This window comes from Fukomys damarensis, unplaced genomic scaffold (assembly GCF_012274545.1).
Source record: "Fukomys damarensis isolate Sample0158 unplaced genomic scaffold, DMR_v1.0_HiC HiC_scaffold_4, whole genome shotgun sequence".
Lineage (NCBI taxonomy): Eukaryota > Metazoa > Chordata > Mammalia > Rodentia > Bathyergidae > Fukomys > Fukomys damarensis.
In genome coordinates, this window is record NW_022900916.1 from 56,074,807 (window position 1) to 56,094,094 (window position 19,288).

General features: G+C 35.6%; 1 protein-coding gene and 1 long non-coding RNA gene across 3 annotated transcripts in view; one reads left to right on the forward strand and one right to left on the reverse strand.

Annotated features, from left to right (window-relative positions):
- Positions 1–1,730: 1,730 nt before the first annotated feature.
- Nxph1 (neurexophilin 1) overlaps positions 1,731–19,288 on the reverse strand; it is a 289,544-nt gene continuing 271,986 nt past the window's right edge. The window contains exon 3 of the mRNA XM_010632036.2: positions 1,731–4,882. Coding sequence (XP_010630338.1) covers positions 4,121–4,882 — 762 coding nt within the window. The 3' untranslated portion in view covers positions 1,731–4,120. The remainder of the gene's footprint in view (positions 4,883–19,288) is intronic.
- Positions 12,262–19,288, forward strand: part of LOC104867633 — a 169,498-nt gene continuing 162,471 nt past the window's right edge. The window contains exon 1 of one of the 2 annotated variants that reach the window (XR_781823.1): positions 12,262–12,339. This is a non-coding gene — a long non-coding RNA (uncharacterized LOC104867633). The remainder of the gene's footprint in view (positions 12,340–19,288) is intronic. The other variant, XR_781822.1, reaches the window with a different exon arrangement.

Consider the following 19,288-nt stretch of genomic DNA (forward strand, 5'->3'; position numbering starts at 1 on the left):
GATTAGAATTTGGGGCAACAACATCTGATGTCCAATGGCAATAGCCGCTATAACCACTAACATAAGAAGTCCAAGTGTCATTCTACAGCCTTTCAGTAATAAAATACATATTCCTATAAGTGCAGAATTATGAATATTAAAGTACTTTTGATCAAATGTAGGAGACTTAAGCAGCGTCTTGGTACTGGAAATCTCCTGATTTAGTCTGCATCTCTAGACCTTGCACACAGTACAAACCAAAACTAAAACTTTTATTTTAAATTTTCTACTGTTTTTCAATTCAATAAAAAGAATTATATGGATTTGTTATTTTAAAATATTTCTATTATTGGGTATAAAATTCAATGGTACACTATAATTTCTAATTGTTTCCTTTATGTACGCTGGCTCGGCAATCATTCTTTAATAGGGATGGGTCTCCTGAGAAAAGCTTCATCTAGCAGACAGGTTTTCAGGATTTGATTCTAGCTATAATTATACTGTACTCGATTTCTATGTAAATAGTAATTATTTTATGCAAATTTATATTTGTAAATACATTTCTATTTCTGAATGCGTCTACTGATTTGTATGTAATTTGAAGAAAATGTAAAAGTGAAAAATATAAAATATTGAAATAGATCGATAGTTAAATATAATAAATGAATTAAACATCTGAAACTGGTACATCAACCAAGTTTTTCCAAGGTTTAAACACAACCACTTGTTTTTGCTTCAGGCTAAAACATGGCACTCAAAGTGCTGGTGGAGATACACACTATTTTACCAAAGTGCTACATATATTGGTTAAACTGCTTCTTACTTGTAACACTGTGGGGATCAAAAGGAAAAAGAAAAACACTTTCTTAGGCTTCTCATGATTTCCTTAATCTCTTCGGTGAAAAAAAAAAAATGTGTCCTAAAACTTATTGCTGAAATGTAGAAACCTGATGATTCTCAGTCCACACTTAAATTTAACAAGCATTTCAATTACTTGCAGAATAAGCACTTCTAGAACCTCTCCATTAACTGTTAACAGTTACGTCCCTTTCACTGTGGCATGGAAATTCCTCCAAGGTTCATGGATCTAAAGAAGCCAAACCATATAGGGCAATCATATTACATAAATAAACTAGCAATTTATGTCTTTTTCCGTAGGTTGGAAATTCCAATAATCATTTTAATAATAATTTTCATTTTACTAAAATGATTCTTTGAATAACAGGTGACTGACAAACTCATGTTTGCATCAGATGCTATTTTCACCTAGAAACATTTTTCTATAAGTTAACAAAGGTGTGAGATAACTTTTTAAATTCAAGAAACAGTTTCTGCTTAAAGTTTAGCTTCTCAAATGGCCAATATATTTTTAGACGTAGTCAAGCTTAATAAACCAGTGCATTGAAAGATTTTTTTATCTGATACAATAAACCTTCATGATCTTCCTTCACCCACATTCTAAAACAGGAAGAATGTGTTTGATGTAAAGAAATGTTCATTTGCATCAAAGTTCTCCATCATAATTTTTCTAGATTATAAGTGGAGCATGTCAATGCTGTAGGAGTTTGGAAAAAGTATATACTCCCCCAGCCAAAGAGTATTGAAATTTCTATTTAAAAAATTGAAACCCTTATTGATATTTTGCTATACACCATCATTTTGTTTTCTTCTAAAGAAAAACTGCAGAAAAATAATCCAATTCATTGAGTACTAGCTGTGTTTGTAAAGATATAAAAGCAGTATTTCACAGAGATTAGAAACCAGGGTAGAAGAGTAAGCATATTTTTAACTCATTTTGAGTTTTGGGTTACAAAAGGACACATTAGAACACATAACCGAAGTCATAGTCCACTAATCAAATGATCCCAAAGAAAAAATTAGTTTTCCTCTTCTTATTCTCTTGATGCGGAGGGCCAGCTAACTTTTCATTGATCATGTTCATAAACATATTCTAAAATAACAAGATTTATCTGTGGCAAGTATGTCTAGCAGCTAGAACTCTTACTGCCTGTTCTGCAGAAGAGAGACTATTCTAAAATTAGGGCCTAAGTGCCAGGGCAAAATCAGTACACTGATATGATCGGCTGCCCAGATACACAGAAGAACTGTGAGAGATGAACATTCAACAGAAAGACAGGTGCTTTTTTTGCAGTTTAATCAAGCCAGTAATGAAGTTCCCACTTTTAGAATCTAGTGGTTTTGTGTTCCCTATAGTATTTCTATTTCTATTATTTTTCTATATGGAGATGGACTTATTCTTATGCAGTAGGACGGGAAGTTGAATTCATTTTCTTAATTACGTTTTCTGGTTAAGTTCTGAGTCTCTTAACATTAAGATTCTGGACTCATGGGCTTAAAACCTTGGGACCTTACATGCTTCTTTCATGATTATTATGTAGAGATCTGCGCCGCAGCAAATATATTTTAAAGAGAAAATTTAATGTCCATGAACAATGCCGTAGATAAATTAGTCTGTTCTGGTGTAAGTAGGCTGAGCATTGAAGCCCTCTATTGCGGTCACAACTTCTTCAGTTGGGTTGAGTCTTCACATCAGTATCACGGAAATTAAGCCAGAATCTCCAGATATTTCAATTTTTTTTCTTTTTTTTTAATTATACTCTCTTCAATCCTCCTGCTAAATGAAGACTATCCAGGGAAAATTTTTCAACTAGTTATAATTAATTTAGGAGACCTCAATTATTTTCTCGTGTTCATTGATTTTTTTGGTATTGTTGATTAACTAGAATGACAGCCAACCAAAAATGTGTGCAGTGCTCTATGCCACAATTATTTTTCAGGCTTGAGGTTGCAACTCTTAACTTGTTTTGACTGTGCAACTAATAGCAATTGGGATAATTCTGTACAAATTAAAAGACATGAAAAGCAAAGGCATGACTTATACTCCAACACATTCTTCTCGTCAGAACCATTTAAATCACCATCTTACACAAGCACATATTGAAACTCAACTTTAAGTATTTTATTTTTATGTACATTTTTTTCCAGAAATAAAGTATCTAAATACAGACCGTGTAATGCTGTATATGTATAGTTTTCAACAATACTTGAGCTGAATAGATGCTTTGTACATCGTTTGTCTTTTTAATGGCGTTCACAGCTACAGTGATAAAATGGATTCCTCATATCCTTTTTTTTCTTATAACCAATTAACAAGCAGAGAGACAAGTACAATTTAATATTAATAAGCAGATCAAATAACACTTGGTTAAACTATGTACAATACAAACCATTCATACAAATGAAGACTAGGATATTGAATTTGTTACAATATGTGTAGTAAAGATAAGACAGACACTTAGAACTCACATGGTGTCTGCCAGGCATTTCCCTTCTTGTACACTGATCAGAACTTGTTTTACGCAGCCTTAGGTGGTCTCGACTTCACAAATGTCCAATGATTGGTGATGAGAGCTGTAATTCCAATGTCTGCCCACATGTAAATTCCAAATGTTTGCTCATCTTTACTCAGAACAGACTCCCTCCACTGAAAAGAAAAGCCATCTTGTATTATCTCGAATGTGCCTACTAAATGCTGGGGAAAAAGTCACTACACTTTGCTGTGTTCATAAAATAAATATTGAGCTCTAACGACACGTTGTTTTTTTCCATTTTAACAAGCATATACTCCTACAGCAGTATTTATCAGTACAGCTACTCCTAGCAGTAGGAATGCATGAGTGGGGTTTATGGATTAGCATGGACTCAGGATTTTAAAAGAGATTTCCGTAACAGCAAGTTAGAAACATTCTCTGTTAATCCTTTCGCTTGATCACAGTTTATCCTAAACTGTTATGAGTCAGGCAGTGAAAGCCCTCTCAACAGGAACCAGTGACAGACACAAGCTGAAATGTATGTGAATGTATTTGTGTAGCTCTATATGTGAGGACATGTCTTCAAGTGTGACTTTAAAATCTGTGGTGAATTGCAACTACACTGAGAGATGCAGCTGACTGGACAGAAGTTACATCAGATTTTTTTCCACTAGCGTATTTGCAGCCAGTTGACAAGAGCAGCAATGTAGACACATTCCAGGCAACAGACGTGACCTTCTTCTTTGAGGTAACAGCCCTGTCATATGACCTTCAATTCCTCAGGCTTCAGTCTCACTCCCAGTCCATCCTCACCCCGAGGGGAAGTAAGGTGTGTCACTGTGGTAGTTGTAGTCGGGGCACACTTTCTGTACTAGTTTATAATCTGTACTATAAAAAGAAATGTAAATGCAGATCACCTTAAAGGGCTTAGAGCAGAGCCAGGACACATGACTTTGGGTTTGCTCCTGGTAACAGGTTTTTGAAGGGTCATAGTTGCAGAGTGTGTTCTTGGTAGCCTTGTCAACCTTTTCATATTCAATGCGACAGTTAAAGGACTTGGAATCTTTGGCATCAATCACGGTTTGTTGTGCCAAGTCGAATTCCACAATTTTTGTAGGGGGCACCAAGCTGACAGAGACATTCCCTTGGCCAGTGGAATTATGCCTAAAATAAACACTAAATGTCCCATTGCCATGATCTACAATTTTCCCAGTAATCAACAGGTTTAACTTCACTGTTTTGATGTTGGAATGAAAATCACCCCATCCAAACATTTTCTTGAACTTGCCCGTCTTAACAATGGGCCTTCTCTTGGCCCTGGGCCGAGGCTCTTGAAGGTCTGTGGAGTTCCTCAGCCAGTCCCAGAGGTCTTGCTCAGAATAAGGTTCTGGGGTATCGTATCGCAGGTCCAAATCTGTGTCATTTTCTTTCCCACGAAAAGTCTGTGACAGGAGTCGGCTGATAGATAAGTCTTTGCTGCTTTCTGTCCATATGTGCTTGAGTGAGGATTTGCTGCTTCCTGACTTCAGAAGTTCTGACTTCCCACCATTTGTTAAATTGGCGCACGTGACCTGAAAATAGAACAGAAAATTGGTATTTATATCTTTGCATCAGAGATTACCCAACACTCAAATCTAAGCCTTTTCTCAAAGGCTCAGAATTAAATGATGACACTTTCTCTTTTTAAAATCACTTTCAGCATCTGGCTAGTATATATTAAATTGTGATAAAATGTCACTGATATTTTTATATAACAAGGGGAAAAGACATGTGGCTGTATAAAAACCACTAAACATGACTTAAAAATCTATATAAAACATTGAGTAACAAAAGAAAGGCCATCCCGCATAATTATACTAAAGTGACAAAAATCCAAATACCTTTGAAATAAAATTTCATTATATTATTTTCCTGCTTCAAAATTACGATATGGTTTAAAACTGTGATTCTCCAAAGTATGTCAGCTAACACTATTTTGTTATGGACAACAAGGTCATTTTAGAACACTAATTTTGCAAAGAAATTTCAGTATATTTTGACTGGTCAAAGCAAAATAGTATGCTTATTATCACCAATCATAAGCAGCAGGCATGTTATATGAATCATAACTTTTATCTCACAGGCATTAAAATGTGGTCTAGGAAAAGCTTCATAAATTGAGACAGCCAATGTGAATCCACAAAAGCAAACAGCATATGATCAGAGAGTCACTTCAAGTTAGACTGTGAGGCCAACATTAAGAAACTCTTCTGAGATCCCAGTCTGGTCCCTGAGAAAAACTGAACCAGAGATTCAGAAGAACCAATATACTTATAGACTCAACATGAAGGACACAAGAACAGATGTGAATATAGTCAAAGACCCAAAGAAACCAGCGCAGCTGAAAGAGCTAATTCAGGCAAACCATTTAAGATGTGGACTGAATGGCCTACTGTAAGGCTGCTGAAGGGAGTCCCCAGATGCCCATTAAAAAAACAAGGTTCATAACGTGCATCTATTGCTAGGCCCCTTGAGAACCACTCCTAAGAATTCTCTGCGTCCTGTCTTAGACAAGTCTGATTACCACTCAGCAGCCTCAATGGAGTTTACAATTTGCTTCTAAGCTGTTCCCAACATTAAAGGTCATTTACAGGGAACTTCTAAAATCAGGTCTACTAGGAATTAGAGCTACATTTTCAATAGAGTTAGGCATGCAGTCTCCTTTTATGCTACAAATAGCTGAGAATATTATTTATCAGCCACTTGTCCTGGAAGGTTCTGTCCCAATCCCTGGGGAGAAAGACCATGACCATTAGAGACAGAATCCCTGGGATTCTCTCTCAGCTCTGCCGCTTTCAAGCTGTGAGTCCTTGATGAAATTCTTTAATCCTTCTTCTTCCTTAGGTTCATGAATCTGTAAAATGAAGGTAATAATGGTGTCTACCTCATATGACCAGTGACACTGAGCTTAAGAAATCCTGCAAGTATATCCCCATGTAAATTCACTGCATCTGAGTTAATCTGAAGTTTCATCATAGTTTTACATCATATAGCTTCATCCTAGAAAGCCAAGACTAAAATTCTATCAGCTATTTCAGGCTGCTGATCTGTGTCCTGTTCCATATTCTGTAATTCCTAAAAACCATAGTGATGCCCTCATGCAAAGATGCAGAGGGCTAATATGGGCAGAGTTTTCCATAGGAGAGATAAACCCTGACCAGTGGAGAATCACACTGTAAGGGCAGAACGAGGCCCAGAAATAATGGATGATCGATGGGGTTGGGGCCATAGCTGATGGAATCACAGGTCAGTCTCATAGTCTGGCACATGGTCACTCTTGTTTTAATCCTTGAACCTACCTATCAAAATGACCAACACCCTGTTGTCAAGTCCAAGACAGTCATCCGATGGGGCATATTAGAAGTGCAGAGAAGTTCATCTTTTCTGCCAACTTTTCTTTTCCGTTCTATGACTTCTCTTTCATGTCTGCTCATCCTTTGCATTGGTATCACTCCTTTCCCCTCTACTCAAACTATCTCCTATTTACAGGTTCTCTCTTTTCCAGAAATAGACCACATTGAAACAGTATACATAACTAATAACAGAAGAAATTGGTTGTTTTTGCAGATGTAATTTTTTTTAACAAGGTCTACATATTATGTCATAAAAGGGCAAAATTCTCTGGGAGAGGGGGATGATGCACTGGAATGTGAAAGGAAAAAGCATGGTAGTTCTTACCTATCCTCTGAAAATAAAGCCAGTGAAGCAGGGGATAATTTTGATATCAGAAATAGTATCTATAGAAATTCCATAGTTAATAATATGCAACTATGATGAGAAAACTAACAGACGCAACTAACATTCCCCTACTAATTCCATGAGTGATATGTATTTCAAAACATATTGCGTTTCTATAACAAAATGTATCTATACTTTTACATTTAATACTAACATTAATTGGCATGAGTAGTACAGTACACATCTTTTGATTTTGAAGGGCTTGTATGTATGTAATTGTTTCAATAAAATTACTCGAGTGTTTAAATATCCAATCCTAAATTATGTAAGCATTATCCTTACAAAAATCCATACACACACACACACACACACGTTTTAGTTTAGTATAAGAAAGAATTGCATTTCCTGTTCTCAGATTTTTACTTAGAATTAGATGATTTCCTATTATTTGCGAATAAAGAAGAATAAGTTCATTCATGTATTTAGTGGTTTAGTGGCTCAGTGCTTCTATCTCAGCATCAACACAAGACAGTAATGAGATGCTCACATGATGCACGGCTAACAAAGCGGTGAAGAAATTGCCCTGAAGAAGGGGGCGGGGTGCTGAGAACAGTTTATCAGTGGCATATTGAAACTGAAAGAAAAAATGTAGATGTAGATGTGGGAGACATAATTACAAAGAGAAAGGATTAATCTAGTCAAAAGACGGCTAAGACTCTGACAGCAAATAAAACTCAGATTTTCAGGTAGAATGTTAACTGTTTAGTTCTAAATTGCACTTTCCACAGATACAGTGCTTATGAACATTGGCTCTGTTGTTAGACTGTCTCATTCCCAGACCAGGTTCTGATCCTTAACAGCTGCGTGATGTGCACAAATGCATAACTTGTTCATGATTCTGATTTCTTTTGTTTTGTTTTTGCTTTTTACTCTTCTACAGACTAAGAGACTAACTCTCATCTCTCTCACAGGGCTGTTACAGGGATTAAACAGGATAATCTATTTAGAGCATTAAATATAGTACTTGGAACATGGTAAATGTTCAGCCTTAGTATTAGTAGCTGTTTTCATCTTTTCACTGGCTATTTAAACCTCTGAATCCCACTAGGTAATATTTTATGTAAATGATTAACGTGTCATAGAACTTGAGAGTAGAAAGCACTTTTGTAAGGAAAACTCCCTTTAACATAAACACAAAGTAAAATATTTCTAAAAGCATATCAGGAAATAGGGAAAGGGAAATGCGTATCAAATATGAAATGGACATAACATTCAGTGATGCACTATGAAATAAATTTGAGAGATCTGTTCAACATTGCACCCATAGCCAATAATACTGTATTATACATTGTGAAAATTGTTAAGAGGATAGAGCTGATTGTGTTTTCCTCAAAATATAACACATTTCTAAAATTTTATTTTAGTGAAACTGAGTACATATTGAACTTCAATAAAATATACATTCCTTTTAAAAGGCAAGGAAGGAAATCATATATATAAAAAAAAATATATATTAAGTGATATTGTGGAAACCCAGAAATTAGGGCAAGTTGAATAGGTAGTAGAACTCTGGTTAACAAACATGAGCATAAATTCAATTATTAAACAGTTCATCAACAAATTTCAGTAAATGTATTTGCTTTCAATAGTGTGTTGTGTAAAGCTCTGGTGTGTTCTAACAGTCAAGAAACTTTCCAATGCCTCGGTTTAGGTACACAATCAAAGCAAGTTTCACTTGCAACTGCCAACACTATCCTGAATATTTATTCTCTTTTGACTTCCGTTTCTCTTAGGCTAGGTGAAGAAGAGGGCAATATTTAGAAAACAAGGTGGATCATGAAAACCAAGAAGGGTATGTAGCGAAGACACAGACCTGTTCATATTGCCAACCCCAATTGTTTGTTTTATTAATTCAGTAACTATATAATTAGATTCTGCACATACTAAGGTAAATAGAGAAATGCAGAGATAAAAGACACATGATTCTTGCTCTCCAGGAGTTCACAGACTAGTGGGGGAATCTCTTAAACAAATCACAATAAGATGCTACCTGCATTATGTGTAATATTCTAGGAGAGATCATCAAAGTGAAAAGGTAGAGTATACCAGAAGAGATACTCCTTATGCCGTGGAGATAAAAGACAACATAAGGAACATTCCTAGTCAAAAGCAGAAATGAAAAGGAATGTACCAAGAATAAGAATGAAAAATAATTCTTTTCTATCAAGCTGAAATTAGCCAAGTCCTCACTTGCTTCACCACCCAGTCTCTGGGAGGCACCATTTCATTATCTTTTCTTATGAATTTGACTTTCCCATGTTTCATAACCAGGGTAACTGAGATAACCTGAAAGCAGATTTTGGAGGGGAGGGGGAAAAAATCGAGATGTGTTATGTATGTGTACCAGTTCCCTACAACAAGTGTAATCATCATGTGCTGAAAATGTGTGCTAATAAAAATTTGCAAGACTCTTCACATCACAAAATAAGTATGTGGCAAGTAGCTTGATGTAGCCATTAAAAACATCATGTTCTACACCATTATATATATATATATTTTTTTTGATTTGTCAACTAAAAAGAAAGAAGGATGGGAGGGAAGGAGAGAGGGAGAAGAGGAAGAAAGGAAGGGAGGAAGGGAGGGAGGGAAACAGACTTCATTTCCAGTGAACTTCAGAAACTTTGCTAGAAAGAACAAACAGAAAAATTAATGAAAAAATGCAAATTTGGTCATCCCATATTTAAATAATTGGACTAATGCGTAGTTACTATATTTGGGAACAAGCGCCTGGCACATGAATCCTTAAAAGGCAAGCCATGTTTCAGTCTTTCTTCATTTGGCCTGTTCTAGACAAAATTGCACCTTGCTTGACTTCAAGAAGCCATAAACTTGTCCATTGGAGTGCCCACAATTGGCCTTTTCATGGACAATAACTGGGTGATGTCAGATTCCAATAGAAACAACCGATCCCTACATATATAACATTTGTTTTTTCTTTAAGGAAATCTCTATTTACTGGAAAATTTAGTGTTTGTATGGGTAACAAAACAAATTATGCTGTGGTGGCTTTGTTTTAGTGCAGAAGAAGACTTCTTTTAAGCCCTTTGTTGGTGATTAGAACCATCCACACAGTGGCCCTCACATGAGAAACTCCTTAAAAATTTTAAAACAAAGTAATATAAAATATTAATCTTTCCCTGGGTTATTTTATCCATCTAAATGCAATGTCATACATTTATTAAGAAAAGTAACTTTTACAATGTAAACCTGAATAACTGTTAATTATGTTTTGAGATAATTGCTAGGTGGTGCTATATAGACTAAGAATTATTAATTTTCTATCAATACTGATGCAACTACATGTCAAAACTTATGTGCGTGTGTGAAAGTTTATAAAAGGAGCATAAAGGGGCCAGTATTTTCATAGGATAAAACTTCTATGTCTCAGTGGCGGAAGTTCATGGCTCTTTGTAGCTCATAGAAAAACCCTCCCCTTCATTGTTAAACAACCAAAAATATTTTAAAGATAAAAGTACCTATAGAAGAAGGAATGTAGGGAAAAATTAATTATTATAGTTGTAGATTGTTATTAAAGATGTTACATTAAAGGTAAATTAGAGCTCAAATTTGCCCATGCTAAATTGTAACATTAGCAATGTCTTACACTACTATGAACCCCTAACAATAATGACAGAGGTGAAAGGATTATGCTAATTGCCTTTTCTGATTGTTGGACTATTTGAGCAGATATAATGGCTTCAGTCCACAGACAGGAATAGAATAGAAAGTTGTGTTCTGAAAGCTTGTTTTCTTCTCTTTAGGCTTTTATAACCTAACAGTACAATAGTGCTCATGTGTCCAGATCAACCTATGTGAACCTGTATTTTTGACATATATATATATATATATGTATATATACATACATATATATCATATTTATAGCATATATATATAATATTTATTCTTTAGTATAGGAGACATAAAAGAATTAAATGCATACCACCTTCTTTAATTTTTACCCAGAATTAAATATGTAGTCTTCAGTAGTTTGGTTGGAAGAATAAAAAAAATATAGTCATAGATTTGATGTTATGAAAAGTACTACATATAAAACTCTTAATTTTGTCTTCACAAAAATCCAAAGAGTTAGGTATCATCTCCATTTTATAACAGGAGGAAAAAAAAACATGTCTGTAATTTATCATTAATAAGGAAGGGGCAGAATTTGGATTTAGGTTTGGAATACCTGGTACAAAGCAAACTTCCATTGCAATAAAGCCTCCCAGGCCCTGGCTATGGAGAAAGCATAAAGTGGGGAAAGCATATCCAGCCTAGAATACCTGACCTTATAGCAGGCTGTTTAGTACAGCACTGGGAAGGAAAGACTCACATGCTGCAAGAACTTCTCATGAAAACTCCTAAACTACCACGTTTTTTTTTCTAATGTTCTTTTCCTTTTAAAAATAAATTTTAAAAAATTAAAAAAATTTTACATTAAATTTAATTAATTAAATTTTTAAAAATTAAAACAAAAAGATAATTAGCACTGGATAACTACAGTCCAACTTCTGTAGTTATCTTACCCAGTTACTGACAGATCTGAATCAAATGCAACTGCCATCCATGAATCTGGGCTGTGCTTCACTTTGGCCTTGTATACTACTTTCCCTCTCCATGGTTTGTTTGTTTGTTTTTGGTACCAGGAATCTAACTCGGGACTTTGCTCTTGCAAGCGGAACCTCTGAGCTAAATCCAGAATCTCATACTTGAAAATACTGCTATGAAAAATATATATAGTTAGAGCCATCATATATACTAGCAAAAAAATGGTGTCTGGATTCAGGTTTTTCTAAGGAAAGCTAATCAGATACAAATCTAAGTAATGTACTGAAAAGTGCAAAACAACAAATAATAAAAGGGAATAAAGTAAACACTGAATCACACGACAGTCGTCCCAAGACTATGTTAGAAGAAAAGACAGGTCATGGAGAGAACGGGGCTAATAGAGCCCAAAGACAACTGAGAATGCCCGACAAGTGGCACGGTGAAGAGATCGGATGAAAATTACTTTGAGATCAGAGCTCAGATGTTCACCTGGATTTCCTTTAATGTACCTTGCAATAAGTGAACTAAAAGGACAGATTGTTCAGGGGAGACTTCCCTCTCCTCGTGCGTCCCGTCATACACTTCCAATTATGACGGCCATTGAACTGCCCTTTTCAAACGAGCTGGGTAATTCTCCAGCTGCCACTAGAGGGCACAGCCAGGACATATGACAGCTGTGTCTCCTCATCAAGGCAAAAGTCAGAAGGTTAGAGGTTTGGTTTTGGTTTTGTCTTGGGGGGGGGGTTAGGGCTTAGGAAGAAAAGGGCTAAAGAAGTAAGGGGAGTGGAAAGGGTAGGGGAAGGAACGAAGGGAAAAGAAAAAAGAGGACAAAGGGAAAAATTGAAACAAAGTCTTTGTAAATAGGGGAGGGTGGAAGAGGTGCAGGGAGGACAGGGCTAAGGGGAAAAAATAAGAACTGAGATATATCATGTAAAGGTACAAGGTTCCAAGATGAATACTGTATACCTAAAAAGTACCAATAAACTCAATGAAAGAAATAAAATAAAATTAAAAAGTCAGAGGAATCATACTGGAGTCACTAAGGGTCCCAGGGCTCTTTGAATAAAGATGAACCAGGAACTGCAGCCCCAGGAGCAACTCTCCAGTAAGTTACAGAGACTGGGAGGGAGATGCTACTGCTTTAAAACCACACTAGAAGACAAGGTAAATTGGAGAGTTACTGTGAGCTCCGCATCTCTCAGAGAGGGAGCACTCAAGGACAAGACGATAGATGGACAGAAAGAAAGAAAAAGAAAGAAAGAAAGAAAGAAAGAAAGAAAGAAAGAAAGAAAGAAAGAAAGAAAGAAAGAAAGAAAGAAAGAAAGAAAGAAAGAGAAAGAAAGAAAGAAAGAAAGAAAGATGATAGATAGATAGATAGATAGATAGATAGATAGATAGATAGAAAATGCTTTTTAATCTACAAAGTCATCTAGGTCAACACATATTGATGACTCTAACCTCATCTTGACTATGCTTCCCTCTGGGTTAGGATTCTGGTCACATCAGTTATTTGCACGTGCTCTCTTTCCTCCAATTTCAGGACCTTGGCAAAGGCTGCATTCCCTTCCCAGAATCCTTCTACCCCTTCCTGTTTGATAAGCAAACTCAACTTTAAACTGCTTCCTTATTTCCACAGGAAGCACAGATCCTCTCATAGATCTTACGCTCTTCTTTCATTTCCCTGGGGTGTCATCTCCATAGAAAGCCATCTAATACTTTGTTCACTGTTTTGCTATAATTTGTTGAATGACATATACCAAATAGGTACTCTACAAATACCAGTTAGATGAATAAATGTGTGTTTGGATGGAGTGCCTGATCACAAATGATGTCACTTTGCAGATGAGCTTGTCCATAAGCAGATAATCAGCTCACTTTCTGGCATACGTAAATGTGTTTACATTGTAATCCTTCATGGTGGCTTTATGCAATTCTGTAAACACACACAGAAAACAACACAGGAGGAAAAAATGATATTTTTCAAAGAAAATATGAGTGGCTGCTGCTGGCCATTTTAGGTTTTCAGGAATAAATACTACCTAAAATTTTCCTAATAAGTGGATTTTTCTTTAAATTGAGGGAAATGAAAAAAAGTAAATTGAGGGAGATGCAAATAAAAGAAACAATGCCTACATCATGTTTTGACAAATGTTAGAAATGCTTAATGAAACAATAAGAATGATCTGTTGGGTGGCACGAAATTTATCACCATCCTCTGGAACTTCCTCTGCGAACTGACGAAGTCTGACCCTAACATGATGATGGAAGAATTATAAATGGGACTCTAAAACCAGAATTCCATCAAAAAGAGCTTGCAAAACTGTCTGGGGGTGTCTTCTTTGCAACACTCAAATGGACATTTGTATTGACAATAATTACTTTGAAACAGGCAGTTAAGCATATGCTAGTCTATTTCTTTGTACAAATGCCAATTTGTTTGGGAAATGCAGTAAGATTTTTTAAATGTGACACAATAGAACCAATTTTAAGGGTATGATTTCCAAGGCTTAAAACAGAGCTATAAAGTGTCCATTAACAGTATAAATTAAAATGATAGTACAATATGGGTCTTGGAGGCATTTTTGCTCCTACCCTATAGAATTGACAAAGTGTAAATAAACACAGTTTGACTGTGACAGTTTTTTGTTTTGTGGCTATGTAGTGAAAATCCATGACTGTTAGAATCACAAAACATTTGAAGCTGGAAGGTGCCTTTGAAAGTACTTTATAACTAAGAAAACAGAGTCCATAGTGCTGAAATACCTTGTGTATGGCCACCAGAAAAATAGAAGCAAAGGCAAAAGTGTCATGTATCTTAGCCTCCAGCCTACTCCTCATGTTCCAAAGTTTTTTCCTTTTTTTTTAAAGCCAGCATATAATGTCTCATTCAGAATTTACCAAAGCTCTGGGAAATAATATGCCACACCGAAGTAAGAAACTGGCTCATCTTTTCTGAAAAGTGTCTGCATTTTGTGAATGGAAGAGATATAAGTATAGCATTATGAGTCAACTTTCAAACAAAAAGACAATGATACAGTGCATTCCAACTAGACCTCAGCATTTGCAGAGTTGTCTGTGGGAAAAAACTTTTGAAAAAACTTGTGCTCAGACCTTTCCAGACTTAAGTCTAAATAGTGACTGCTATGAAAGAGGAGAGAATCAAAATAAGAATCAGTTACAGATTTTCAGTCATTTAATCCATAACAGAGGGAATTATTCTTTAGGCACTGAAAGAAAAAGTGTTTTATATTTGCTTCCAAAAATGTTAGTAGACTCTTTTTTCAGAAGATTTATTTTTAGAAAGGGAAAGTTAAAAAAAGCACGTCAGATTCCCTTGTATGAAGGCAAAAAATACATAAATATATTGCCAATAATTTGTTAAGTATGACTTTTAAAGTTTTAAAATAGCACCTCAGGTAATTTTTTACTCATTTCAAATCCATCTTTAATTTAGTTCACTCCAGAAAATTAACATCAATACATTTTACCTTATTACAGATAAAAATCTTAGTATTTTGAAGGCTCATTCTTGCAACAGGCTTTGAAAATCAAGGATTCTCAAGAGGTAGTACAAAAATAAACCCAGGGTAGAATGAGCACTAAGCTAGATTGAGGATTGTATCACAATTGGTACCCAGAGTGGTGTGACTTACGCAGTTAAACAGTATATTTCAAACTTGCCTTGACTTCCTTTCAGTGAAAATTCTTATTTCTTGTTTAAATAATACTAAAGGAAAGTATAAGATTTATGTGTTTTTTCTCAAAGAAGGCTGGTTTTGCAGGAAATGCATTTATAAATGCAATTACCTTTCCCTAAGTAATCTTGTTTTTTAATAGACTGCAAGGATGATCCAACTTAATTCAAGTCTGCACAGATGTTAGGATTTATGTTTATTTTTAAAATGTATTTTGATATAATTGCCAAGTCACAAGGCACTTCCATTTACCATTTATGTAGAATCACCAGTTTATTCCACCTGATGACATGCTACTTTATTGCCTTTTTGTCTTTTCCAGGCATACACAAATGTAGGTGTGCATGTCTGTAGTTATGTATTTTTCAGAACCATTTTGAGGATAAGTTGGAAACATCATGCTCATTGACCCTTGAAAAGATCCTGAAGTTATTTCTCAAGAAAAATTATATTCTAATATACAACCAGAATCTAACTACCAAAGTTAGGAAATTTAACCTTTTTACAGTACTATAAGTCAACATATAGTCAATATTCATGCCACCTGTTATCACAATAATATGATTTTATGCTTATTAATTTATTTAAGATCCTGGCTCTTGTTTGTAGTTAACATGTCCATTTGACAGTCCTCCTTCTTTTTCTTCTTCTTTACATTTTCAAAGCATATTACTTAGATAATTTCTGAAATTTCCCTTAATTTGGGTTGCGCAAGTGTGCAATGCTAGTCATTTTATTAAAAAGTTCTGGAACTTCGTTTGACAGACATGATGTTGGAAAAGTGTATTCCTTAATTTAACAGTTTAGGAAGCAATGCTTTTTTAGTAGTTGCAATGAAAATATTATTGTACTATGCTAAATCAGAGCCTTGTGAGTCATTTACATTAATTAATATAATTTTACAGGTAATTAATTTATATGATGCACAATTGTTTTAGTATTATCCATAAGAAACCCATTAAATTTTGTCATTTTGCAGTCTCCTTCATTTCACATTTTGGCTAAATGAGGCTAATATTTCCAAAAATCTATTTGCTGGATTCACCGAACAGATTTATCAATCTGAGGCTGATGGTCCAGCCACGCCTCACCTAAACACAGAGATGCATTGTGGGAGCTGTATGATTGAGCCAATGTCATCTACCCTTAGGCAAAGCTAGGTGGGGTAAGGCCAGTCATGTGACGTGAGCTCATCCCGCAGTCCAGGGTGAGTAAATACAAGGTAGAAGAGATCAAAGAGGCTCCTACCTGTGACACAGCACACCATTTTACAGTAAATCACTTTTATAAGAAAATGTACTCTCAAATAATAACAAAATTACAATAGTACAGAAAACGCATACACAAGTAACATTCATTATAACCATTATATACTGTGTATATCGAGTGTACACAACAAGTGTTATTTACTGTATTTAATTGCAGGTACTATCCTATTATGTGGTGCTCAGATAGGGTGTTGCACTACTAAGATTTTCTCTCACTAGAAAGCCAACAGATTTCTTTACACCAGCATCTCAGAAGGGCGGGAGACGAGGCTTACAACATTGCAAAGATAATGGCATCACTTGGTGATAGGACTTTGTCAGCTCGCTTACAATCCTGTGAAAGCACCACTTCTATGCATCCACTGTTGACAAAACCATCACTATGTGGTGCACGACTGTACTTTATTTTGAACAAAAGCATTTTTAAAATATATCTGCACCATTTTATCATTTACAAAATGTATTAACACTCTAGGTGAGTAAAGTGAACTCTCTAAACCTTCACGGTTACAGACAGACGCCAGTAACCCAACAGTACTGTGGAGGCAAGCATGCGCCCTGCCTGAGAGCCTTCTTTCGAGTCACTTATCAGGGGAGCAGCATTCCGGGGCTGGCCTGGCTCTCTTGGATGAACATTACATAAAAGGGGGAGTTATATCACCTATTGTTTAAGCATAGTACACATCATGATGATTCCATTTCTTGAATGAACATAAGCGAGAATGAATTCTTGACCAAGTAGAGGTATTTTCAGGCAACAAGTCAGGGTGTAGAATTAAAAGATCAAGTGTAGCTTGAATCATCTTTCCCCTAGAGGAGTTGAGGAGTGGATCATGCTGTTCATAAAACACCAGGCGCTCAGGTATGTAGAGTCCCAAGTTTGCATCCAGCAAGGACTTCATGGCCAAATGATAATTAATTGCAAAGCCATAATTTATTGAACCTAAATTTTCTCAATCTGGAAATTAACACTCTTGTCCTAGAATTATCTTCAACTTTATGGGCAATTTATGTGAAGTGTTTCCTCTCAATGCATGGGAGATCTTAATAACATTTAATTTAACTTGATTTTTACTCATCAATATGGCTATATTGCTCCATGTAGTTAACTTTGCACGAGAATTTCATTTCCATAGTTTAAATTAGATAGAAATACTGCACATTTTAGGTTGCATGGTGTAGTATCTGTTGGAACCGCCTAGATGGTGACTTTCCAAGTATTCTGACTACTAAAGAACTGCTGTCTTTTTGAAGTGAATATGCTCCAAATATAATTTTTATTGATAATAGCTTAGGAAAGTGAAATTATGATGGTGACATAGATTTTTTTTTGAAATGTTTAAAATAACACAAGAAGAAAAAAAACCTGAAGTCCCCATCAGGGCGGCAATATGGAAGCCATGACACTTTGATCTACGCTCTACAGAGCATCCCATTAGAGTTTCAGAGAAACCCTTACTTTCCATTATGTCAGCGACACCTCTGCTGGCCTGGAGCCATGAGCAGCTCTCCAAGTACTGAACCATGAAGCAATAGCTCTGTAACTAGGCCAAACAGGCCTTGACCCACAGGCTATAAAGCAGTCATTATCTCCTATTAAGTCTGAAATCTGCACTTTGCATATTTTAAACAACCATCCAGTTGTACTATAGAGGTAAATCTGCCAAAGGAATAATTAGATTTTTAAGAGATTATAAAGGGGACCAAAATGCTTTCGACGGTGCCAAAAACAAAGTCAATTCAGATTTTATTTTCTCTCCTCCCACGTTTTTATCCTCAGTCTCTGGCAGTCAGACCAAAAATATTTCAATAACAGATAAGTAGACCTCTGTTAACACAATTTACTGTATAAAATCCAATCTGGATTGATGTTATGTGAGTGCCACAGCTTTCTGTGCTTTGAAAGGCAGGCTGCTGTCTCATATAGGGAGAGTGGAAAGTGTGAGATGTTGGCACCTAACATTGCTTTGGTGGATGTGATTACAAAGAGAGTTTTAGGAAACATAAAATGACTGAGTGAGCCACTTACATGTCAAAGCTCAGAAAAGATTTGCTTTTGTGGCTTAAAATGTTTTCCCTCCTACTCTTACTCCCTGGAAATGTCTAAGTAACTCATTTCATACAGTTTTAATGGTAGAGATGCACGTGGCTTTAGAAAGATTTGGAATAGGATTGAAATGTAACTATATATAATATCTTATTAACTGTTGCCCCCCATTTTACATTTTGAGGAAGATTTTTAACTGAACTCTTGAAGCTCAGTACCTATGATGTCATTAAATGTTTTTCACTTCAGTGAATTATAACTCTGGAAAATTTGCAACTACTCTTTTCAGCGGGGGATTAAACTTTCAGGGAATAAATTAAATTGGGTTAAAATGGCTAACGGTTTTCAGAGTGCTTTATTCAAGTAGCACAGAGACAAGTTAACTTTGAAATGAAACTCTACTTAGGTAAATAACATTTGTCAAGAACCAATTGCTCAGGTGCGATACTGCTGTAAGCCTACTTTATTAATATTGGGTTGTGATCTTCTGTATAGGTGCAGAAAAGAATTTTAAATGCAATTAGAACTGAGCCAGAAGACCACACCACTATATTTTAATCAAAAGCGGAGTTCAAATCTGCTTTACATATAATATGTGCAAAGAAAGAGCTCTTTTTCACATTAAGAATGACTGCATAAATATCC